Genomic DNA, 10,335 nt, shown 5'->3' with positions numbered 1-10,335 from the left:
GTCTGGCAACTTTTAAAAATGAGCATGCAACACACACTACATCAAAAATGATCTTTAGTGGCAATTAATTAACGGCAATAACTCAATTGCTACTAAATATGTATTTTAGCAGCAATTAACACTCTTTGTATATGTGCGTAAAGCCTTTAGCGACATTGGATCTAATAGCACTTAGCTAATGTCGGTAAAGGATTTAACACTCTTTATTAATGTGTTTATTTATTGCCGCTAAAAGTTATTTTTATTGTAGTGACAATAACTTAAAAAATAACTTACACCTTTATAAATTACAGGGGATGCCCTTCAACTGGTGAAAAGATCCAAGCTATAATTTGTGGAGCAAGCAAACCTTCAATTACAACTCTCCAATGGTTGTTAATTATAGTGTCACTCTTATCATGCTCAGTCTCCTCATTCTTTCTTCACAGCATCTGATTAGTTGTCAACCTCCTGAAGCTTTTATTACCAATTCCTCCATTTCCTGGATCAATAGCCTCGCCCGCTTCACAGATGGAGTCACACTGACACCCATCCTATCGAGAGAAGGGAATGAGACTGTGTTTGCCTGTGGTTTCTTATGTGATAACAATGGTGCTGCTTGCGTTTTTGGCGTCCTTATATCCCCACATTTCGTTAATTCTTATCTATCTTACCCGAGATTAGTATGGTCAGCAAATCGGAATAATCCGGTTAGAGCTAATGCAACCTTGCAACTTAGGCAAGATGGAGGCTTGTTCTTGATAGACTCAGATGGCACTATGATTTGGAGTACAAACACAAGTGGAATTGTTGCGGGATTCAACTTGACAGTACTGGGAAATCTTGTCCTCTTTGACAAAAGTAACCACACTATTTGGCAGTCTTTTGATCATCCAACAGACACTTTGGTTCCTGGACAAATGATAAATGAGGGACAAAAGCTGAGATCCAGTGTATCAGCAACAAATCGGAGTGAAGGTTTGTTCACACTTGAAGTTCAATCATTTGGCTTTTTCGCATACATTGAGTCAAATCCACGTCAACTCTATGCCTCAAATCTTGACTGGGATAGACCATTCCAGTTTCCTAGACTACCCTTCGATATTTCCAATTGGAAGTTAATCGTAAATTTTACATTTTCAAATGCTAGATTCGTGAGGTTTGAGGATGATGGGCATTTAAGGATGTATCACTGGAGAGGATCTTGGTCAGAGGAGGTTGATCTATTGAGAGGCTACATTGGTGAGTGTGGGTATCCAACTATGTGTGGCAATTACTCTGTTTGTGCAAATGGGCAGTGTAGTTGTCCTCAAACTGCGATTGATCAGACTAACTTTCTCCAGCAAATCAATTATAGGCAGCCAAACCAGGGGTGTGTCCTTGTCACACCTGTCTCTTGTGAACATTCCCAATATCATATTTTCATGGAGCTTAAGGACATAGCTTATATTCCCCGTTATTTGCAGTATGGTACCGACAAAACAGATTTGGAAAATTGCCAAAGGTCCTGCTTAAGTAACTGTTCTTGCAAAGCAGCTCAATTTCAATTTAGTGGTCCTGGTAACACAATGGGTGACTGCGCATTATTGAATGATGTGTTTTCGGTCACGTACAATTATGGATCACCCAATAGGACCACTCTTTTCATCAAGGTGCAGAGCTCTTCTAACTTACAAGCCTCTCCACCACGTATCTCTTCAGAGAAGAAATCAACTCGTGTCCCAACAATAGTAGGATCCACCATCGGAGCTTCATTTGGTTTGCTTCTCATGGTTTTAACTTGCTTTGCCTATATTTTCAGAAGGAGAAAAGGACTCGAGGAAGACGAGGAGGAGTTCCTTGATCAAATACCAGGAATGCCTACTAGATTTTCCTATGAGGAACTCACTGTGATGACAGAAAATTTCAGTGAGAAACTTGGGGAAGGGGGATTTGGTGCTGTATTTGAAGGAACAATGAGTGATGGCACCAAAATAGCGGTGAAGCGTCTGCAAGGTTTTGGTAATGTGAAGAAATCATTCTTAGCTGAGGTAGCAACAATTGGTAGCATTCATCATGTCAATTTGGTAAAACTAGTTGGATTTTGTGCTGAGAAATCACACAGACTTCTGGTTTATGAATACATGGCCAATGGATCTTTAGATAGGTGGATTTTTCATGGAAAACAGGAACAATCTCTCACATGGGATGTCAGGGAAAAAATCATTTCAGACATCGCCAAGGGCCTAGCTTACCTACATGAAGATTGTAACAACAAAATTTTTCATTTGGACATTAAACCTCAGAACATTCTTCTTGATCAGAATCTCAATGCAAAAGTATCAGATTTTGGGTTATCAAAGCTTGTGGGTAAAGATGAAAGTAAGATAGTTACAACAATGAGAGGAACACCAGGCTATTTAGCACCTGAATGGTTGCATGAGGTCATTACTGAGAAAGTGGATGTTTATAGCTTTGGGGTTGTGATCTTGGAAATCATCTGTGGCCGGAAGAATTTGGATCGTCATCAAGATGAGGATGATATGCATTTGCTTAGTTTGTTCATGAGAAAGTCAGTGGAGAGACAACTCTTGGAAATGGTGGACAAGAACAGTGAAGACATGCAGCTACATAAAAAAGAGGCTGTGGAAATGATGAAGATTGCAGCCTGGTGTTTACAAACTGATTATACTAAGAGGCCTTCCATGTCGTTGGTAGTTAAGGTGTTGCAGGGTTTAGTCGCTGCTGAAACCGACTTGGATTACAGCTTCACATTTCCAACAATGACGAGAAGAGTTGCCGGAGCTATTCAAGAAAGGGAAGCTGTGGTTGGTATCAGTTTACCACTTCCATCACAGTTGTCAGGACCTAGGTAAATTGCTGGTTAAGTTCCAACAGTGTGACTGCATAATTGCTCCTCCATTACTTGCTTCCATTCTGTTATAAATTGTATAATTTATCATCAAAATTGAATAGCTAATGAGTCAAAACCATATGTCCATACCTTTGAGTTATCACTTATTATTTGCTGCAAGAAGCCATTTTGTGTCTTTCATAATTCCTTATTATATCGAAACTATTTAAGAAACATAATGTAGAAAAGTGCAACCCATTGTCTGTTAGAGAACGTTAGATTTATTGAGTATCATTCATCTATCTTTCAGTCTGTTTAGGATTTTTCATGTTTCTTATCCTTGTCTGATTGTCTCAGTGTGTTCTTCTTTGGTCCGACCACATGTGAAGATATAGTTGAAGCTCTAACGATATGGAAACTAACATGTTTTACTGCAGTTTTTGCTGTTGTTAACAGAGAATAAGTAGACTCCTTACTCTTAGAAATATAAAATGTGCTGCATCTGAAGATGTATACACAAACATGCAAATTAGAAAAGAAAATTCTATCCATGGAAAAGTTTATTGGTTAGCTAACAAAGTCAAAGGAAACTGTATGTACAACAGACAGATGGAAATACAAAGGAAGATAGATGCGATCAATCTAGGGAAAAGGAAAAAAAAGCTCACAACCTCTTAAGCCTATTGTTCACCTTGGACCGGATAAATTTGAAGGCAATATTAAGCTGATAGTGTCTTCCCTCTGTTGGTTGCAATCCTCAACCTCGGGTAGGATTGTGAAATCGTAATCCAAGTTTGTTTCAACTGACACCAAACTTTCCAATGCCTTAACCACCAATGAAATGGAAGGCCTCTTGTTGAAATCGGCCTGTAGACACCACGCAGCAATGCTCATCATTTCTGTCACTGCTTCTTTGTGGATCTGCATATCCTCATTGTTTTTGTCGACAATATCCATAAGCTGCTGTTGTTCTGATTTTCTTTCGAAAACACTTAGCAAATGGACATCCTCATCAGCTTGGGACCTATCTAAATTCTTTCGCCCGCAAAGAACTTCCAAGAGCACAATTCCAAAGGCATACACATCTACTTTCTCAGTGATTAATTACAGACCTCAACCATTCAGGAGCCAAATACCCTGGTGTTCCTCTCATCCTAGTTACTACTTTGCTTTCGTCTTTATCGATCAGTTTCGACAGACCAAAATCAGATATCTTAGCATTGAAATTTTTATCTAGAAGGATATTTTGTGGTTTGATGTCCAAATGAATTATCTTCTGGCTGCATTCGTCATGAAGATAAGCTAATCCTTTGGCAATATCTGTTATAATCCTTTGCTTCGTATGCCATCCAAGCCGATTTTCTTCATTTTTATGACAAATCCATCTATCTAGTGATCCATGTACCATGTGTTCATAGATCAGTAGTCTTTGGCTCTTTTCAGCACAAAATCCAATGAGTTTTACCAGATTGACGTGATGAATGCCACCAACTATATTTACTTCTGTTAAGAATGATTCCATCACATGACCTAGACCATCCAGATGCTTCACAGATATTTTGGTGCCATTACTCAGTGTTCCTTCATATACTGAGTCAAATCCTCCTTCCCCGAGCTTTCTACTGAAATCTTCAGTGATTATTCTTAGCTCATTGTAAGAGAACCGAATTAGNACCATTCAGGAGCCAAATACCCTGGTGTTCCTCTCATCCTAGTTACTACTTTGCTTTCGTCTTTATCGATCAGTTTCGACAGACCAAAATCAGATATCTTAGCATTGAAATTTTTATCTAGAAGGATATTTTGTGGTTTGATGTCCAAATGAATTATCTTCTGGCTGCATTCGTCATGAAGATAAGCTAATCCTTTGGCAATATCTGTTATAATCCTTTGCTTCGTATGCCATCCAAGCCCATTTTCTTCATTTTTATGATAAATCCATCTATCTAGTGATCCATGTACCATGTGTTCATAGATCAGAAGTCTTTGCCTCTTTTCAGCACAAAATCCAATGAGTTTTACCAGATTGACGTGATGAATGCCACCGACTATATTTACTTCTGTTAAGAATGATTCCATCACATGACCTAGACCATCCAGATGCTTCACAGCTATTTTGGTGCCATTACTCAGTGTTCCTTCATATATTGAGCCAAATCCTCCTTCCCCGAGCTTTCTACTGAAATCTTCAGTTATTATTCTTAGCTCATTGTAAGAGAACCGAATTAGCATTCCCGGTAAGATTGGTTCGAGATCCATAAAATCCCCAGCCTTTTGTGGAATCGTGTGTCCTCTTTTTGAAGATAACAAAGCAAGCAGTGATGCTTAAAATTATCCCAAAGAAAGCTCCAAGAGTAGATCCTATTATCACTGTGTGAGGTCTTGAGTTTTTTCCTCCAGCTATTTTGGTGCTATTACTCAGTGTTTTTGAGGAATTCTGCACTTTAAGAAATACTCCCCTGTCCATCCCGTCCTCACTGTTTATTAGAGAAAAGACAGCTTTGCAGGAACAGTTTCTCAGACAGGCCCTTTTGCAATCTTCCAATATGCTCGAAATTATTTCATGGCTGAAGTCAAACGCAAAATATGCTTGAGCTCTACAAAACAATGATACTGGGAAGAGTTGCAATAAATGGATATCAACTGTGAACATCCAACATCTTTCTTCCTATCGTCTAATGGCCTGAAGAATGTTGGCTCTGGCGGACAATTACATTGCCCGTTACTTGTACAAATGCCATATCTTCCACACACCATTGGGTACCCACAGTTCCCTGCATATTGATTAAGCACAAGATCAACTGTGATTATCCAATCAAATACTCTCTCATCCCGTTCGTATACCCGTAAATGTCCATCAGGCTCAAGCTTCATGAATTGAGCTGGTGATGTAGGGTCTTGCAGAGTAGTAAATGTTTGACCATCAAAACTGAAATGCATGCTATCCAGAAAAGTTGAAGCATAGTAAACTTGAGATGGATCGGATTCAATGTAACTTTCCCAACTCCCATTGATAACAGAAAGAGAAAACAAACCTTGACTCCGATTGGTTTCTGAAATGCTTGCTATGAGCTTCATCCCAGAAACCAAACTCTGGCCTGGGAGCAAAGAATCCGTAGGATGATCGGAAGACTGCCAAATTGTGCGATTGGCTTATTCAAAGAGCACGAAATTCCCCGTTTCTGTCATGCTTAAGCCAGAAACAGATTCGCCAGTAGTATTAGTGGACCAAACAGAAGTGCCATCAGAGTATGCCAAGACCAAGTTTCCATCTAGGCCTAGTTGCAAGGTTGCATTGGCTTTCACTGGATGGTCTCTATAAGCAGAACAAACCAACTGGAAATCCATTAACTTTCTCTCGGTAAAGGAGCTGTCCGGAAATGCAAAGAAGATCCCGAGAAGGCATTCGAAACTTTGTTCATTGCAGTAGAAGCCACAGAAGTGGTACTTATTTCCGTCCTTTCCACTCAGAAGGATGGGTGTCATGAAAGATGAGCCATATGTGGAATCTGCATATAACGAATACGGCCTGTTGGTCCATGAAGTGGAAAGTCCAGCAGTAGAATTCAAATAACTGCCATTCAGGTACCCCGAAAACTGGGATGAAGCAAACTTGAATGACAAAAAGTGGAGATAAATGATGAACATGACAGGAAAATACACTCTGCTCTGCAACCATTTCTTACTAAAGCTAACAAAATGTTTGAAATCTGCTTTGCTAGCTACTCCTTCTGTGTTCTAATAATGCCTTTCTTTTGGGAACGCGTCTCTTTGGTCAATACAAGACAGTCGCCTCACAACAAATCTTTCATTCCATGTGGTATTATTTTTTTACAAAAGTTTTTCTACTTTCAATCAGGGACAGAGAGCTAGAACCACATATACAGGTTCGATGATACCAAACTCAGTAGCTTTTGCTCAAACAATATATTACGTAAAAAAGAAATTTATTAAATATGTACAAACATTAAGTTTTTTAAAATCGTCATTATAAGATTCAGAACCCATAAAGTGAAAATTGTGGCTCCGCCTCTGCTATATGATACTTTCCGCAAACAGAAAGTGGTCATGATCTGGATATTCCCTTTTACACGTGAAGGATGAATATGATATAACTATTTACAGTGAAGGCTACACGAAATCACTTGGTTCCTTTTAAATATTTTAAAGCAAAGTGGGAATACAGACTAATGTCTTCCTTTTTCCTATTATTTTAATGGAGACTATAAACGTTGCCTTTATCTTCTTTATTCTTACAAGTTTCAGGTTGCTTCTTTATTGCTATAAAATAATAAACTAAAAAATATACCCTCCTGAGCAGAAATTGCATTTTTTTTAATAAGTCAAAAAGTTTGATCAAGTAATAATCAGTGGGTCTAACTCAATCCCAAAAGCTAGCTCACGAGCGAAGATTGCCCAAGTACGGGTTTTGACTAATTTTGTATCTTTTTCTTAGGACTTTGTATTTGTATTAGGAAATCCAGAAGAATTCTGCACCTTAAAAAATACAGCTGTGTCCACTTCGTTGTTGTTGTTTATAAGGGAGAAAACTTCATTCAGCAACAAGCAGCTTCCTCTCCGAGAGCCATCCTGATCATATCAAAAAACAGCAGCTTTGCAGGAACAGTTACTCAGACATGCCCTTTTGCAATCTTCCAACTTTTTCCCCTCAACCCGATTGGAGATCGATTCAAAATATGTTGTATTCTTGATCTCAACGAGACTATGATACTGCCAACAGTTACAAGACATTGGCGTCAGCTCTGTACATCCGAGATCTGGTTTCCTATCATTAAATGGCCTGAAGAAGTTACCTTCAACTGGACAACTACATTGTCCATCATTTGAACAAATGCTGTATCTTCCGCACACCATTGGGTACCCACAGTTCCATACATATGTATTACTCAATAAATCAGATATATATTTCCAATAAAATCCGTCCCATTGGTATACCCATAAATTGTCCATCAGGCAGAAGCTTCATGAATTGAGGTGGTGAAGTACGGTGGGGTCTTGCAGAGCAGTAAGTGTTTGGCCATCAAAGCTGAAATAACTACTATCAGCATAATTTGAAACATAGTAAAACTGAGGTGGATCGGAATCGATGTAAGTGGCCCAATGTCCATTGAGAATAGTTAAACCATACAAACCTTAACTCTGATTGGTATCTGAAATGCTTGCTATGAGCTTCTGCCCGGGGAGCATACAATCCGTAGGATGATCAAAGGATTGCCACATTGTGTGGTTGGTTTTATCAAAGAGCACGAGATTCCCCGTTTCTGCCATGTTTAATCCAGAAACAGATTTGCCAGTAGTATTAGTGGACCAAACAAGGTATTTAATTTCCTAGTGGATTATGTCTACTCTCTTAATGTGTTTAGTGATTCTGATTGGGTTGGTTGTCCTAATACTCGCCATGTTTCTAGGAGATTGCTTGATACCTTGGAAGAAGAGCAAGATCGTGTTTCAAAATCTTCAACGGAGTCTAAGTATCATTGTTGCGGCAAATTGAGAAATCAAAACTAATGGAATTATGAGTATTTTGCAACTTGAATGAATTGTCAACCCTCTTGATAATTGAAACCTAACTTCATGCTGCTTTCAAATTTTAGTACTCCCTCCGTCCCTCATTACATGTCGTCCTAACTTAAAATAATTTTTTTTTAATACTTGTCATTTCACAAAATTAATGCATAAATGACACTATTTTCCTAATTTACCCTTGAGATTTATTACACTTAAAAGTGTCAATTTGACCAACATAGAAAAACAAAGTGTTCATTTATTGAAAATTTGACTTCAAAAAACACTAAATAAGGGTACAGTAGTAAACTTACCTAGTTTCTTAAGGAACGTGAAACCTAAAATGATGACAAATAAATAAAAACGAAGGGAATAAAATAAAATGAGAAATTATTGTTATAGTCAAAGTTGGCTGCTGAAAATACTGTTGGAAGTCAACACAATGGAAGAAACTAAATGTGATGCATTTACACTGAGCAAAGATTGTTATAGTTTAGGTAAACTGATTTTATGGAGAAAATTACAATTACAGATATCACTTTGGAATTCTGTATCCTCATTTTCTTTCTTCAACTATACACCCACAAGAAGGCACAACAACAAGATTCCATATATTTTATCGTCCTCGTAATTCAGTTGGTTGGTTATCTTGTAATTGGTGAAAATACGATTTTCACCTTGAATATCACTTCTCTCCTATCCTCATCTATGTTTTTAGGATATTTAGCTTAGAGGGTTCGCCTAATGGATAGTTGACTCACTGAATGCCCTATCGCGGTAGGCCGATTGACTAAATCACAAAACAAATACTTAAGTAATACTCTCTTCGTTCTTTTTTAGTTGTCATCGTTTTATTTAAGAATCAAACAATATGAACTTTGACTCATGTTTTAAGATGTATTTTTTTCATCATATTAATATGGAAAAAATTGCAATTTGTAGTACTTTTCATATAGTTTTTGAGTATCTAAATTTTTATTTTAAAATCCACTCCCCATTTAATACATGTGCACACTCTCCTAATTTAAAAATAAAATAAAATTAGAAAAAATGATTTTAGTACAGTAAAACCTCTATAAACTAATATAGGTGGGATCATGAAATTTTATTACTTTATAGAGATATTATTTGATCGATAAATTAATATTTATTAATTTAAAGAATGATTTGAGATTTAATGAAGGTTAATTTTGATTATATCAAAATCATTGTATCTTACTAATTTATGTATCATATTTATTGATTTCACATAAAAAAAATATTATATATAAAGTACAACGAATACATCAAAATCATTATATCTTACTAATTTATGTATCATATTTATTGAATTGTCACTATCGTGCAAACAAAAGAGCATGGATGACAAGTGTGCTTTTTGATGAATATATTCGTTGGTTTGACCACAAAATGTATGGTATACGAGTTTTGCTTATGTGGTAGATAATTGTCTTGCCCATAATAGAAATATTGAAGGACTACAAAATGTTGAATTGTTTTTCTTGTCACCCAACATGACATCCAAAATTCAACCTTGTGATGTTGGGATAATAAGAACTTTCAAGATGTGTATTATTGTAACAGATTTTACCGTAGGGTATTAGAAGGCTATGAAGTGGAACAGACTGATCCAGCAAAGATTAATGTTTAGGATGCTATCAATTTTGCAATCCTTGCTTGGACAGCAAATGTTCAGCAAAAGACAATAGCAAATTATTTTCGATATTGTAAAATTCGTTGGGGGTTGCAATCTCAAAGAATTTGAATGAACCCACTTGTGAAAACGTCATTCATGAACTTGAGGTCATGATTAATGATCTCAGTTACCACAATAAAATGAATGTCGATAACCTGTTCGATTATCTGGGTGAAAGTGATACATGTTCATAGGTCCATTGTGGATACCATCGGAAAAAGAAATTTTGATGATGAAGTTGAAAATGATAATATACCTTTGGAACCAATTACGCGTAAGGAAGCACTTATCGCATCTAGAA

The 10,335-nt window shown here is 37.1% G+C and overlaps 1 protein-coding gene and 1 pseudogene across 1 annotated transcript; one reads left to right on the top strand and one right to left on the bottom strand.

The window, feature by feature from the left end:
* The first annotated feature begins 302 nt into the window (after positions 1–302).
* Positions 303–3,045, top strand: LOC125852056 (G-type lectin S-receptor-like serine/threonine-protein kinase SD2-5). Its single transcript, XM_049531788.1, has one exon. The coding sequence runs from the start codon at positions 369–371 to the stop codon at positions 2,832–2,834; it is 2,466 nt and encodes an 821-aa protein (XP_049387745.1). The 5' UTR covers positions 303–368; the 3' UTR covers positions 2,835–3,045.
* Positions 3,046–3,499: 454 nt separating this feature from the next.
* LOC125852057 (G-type lectin S-receptor-like serine/threonine-protein kinase SD2-5) lies at positions 3,500–7,710 on the bottom strand (annotated as a pseudogene).
* Positions 7,711–10,335: the final 2,625 nt, after the last annotated feature.

This window comes from Solanum stenotomum, unplaced genomic scaffold, assembly GCF_019186545.1.
Source record: "Solanum stenotomum isolate F172 unplaced genomic scaffold, ASM1918654v1 scaffold31958, whole genome shotgun sequence".
In the NCBI taxonomy this organism is placed as follows: domain Eukaryota; kingdom Viridiplantae; phylum Streptophyta; class Magnoliopsida; order Solanales; family Solanaceae; genus Solanum; species Solanum stenotomum.
Note: the sequence above shows the minus strand (reverse complement) of the source record. Positions and strands in the feature narration are given on the sequence as shown.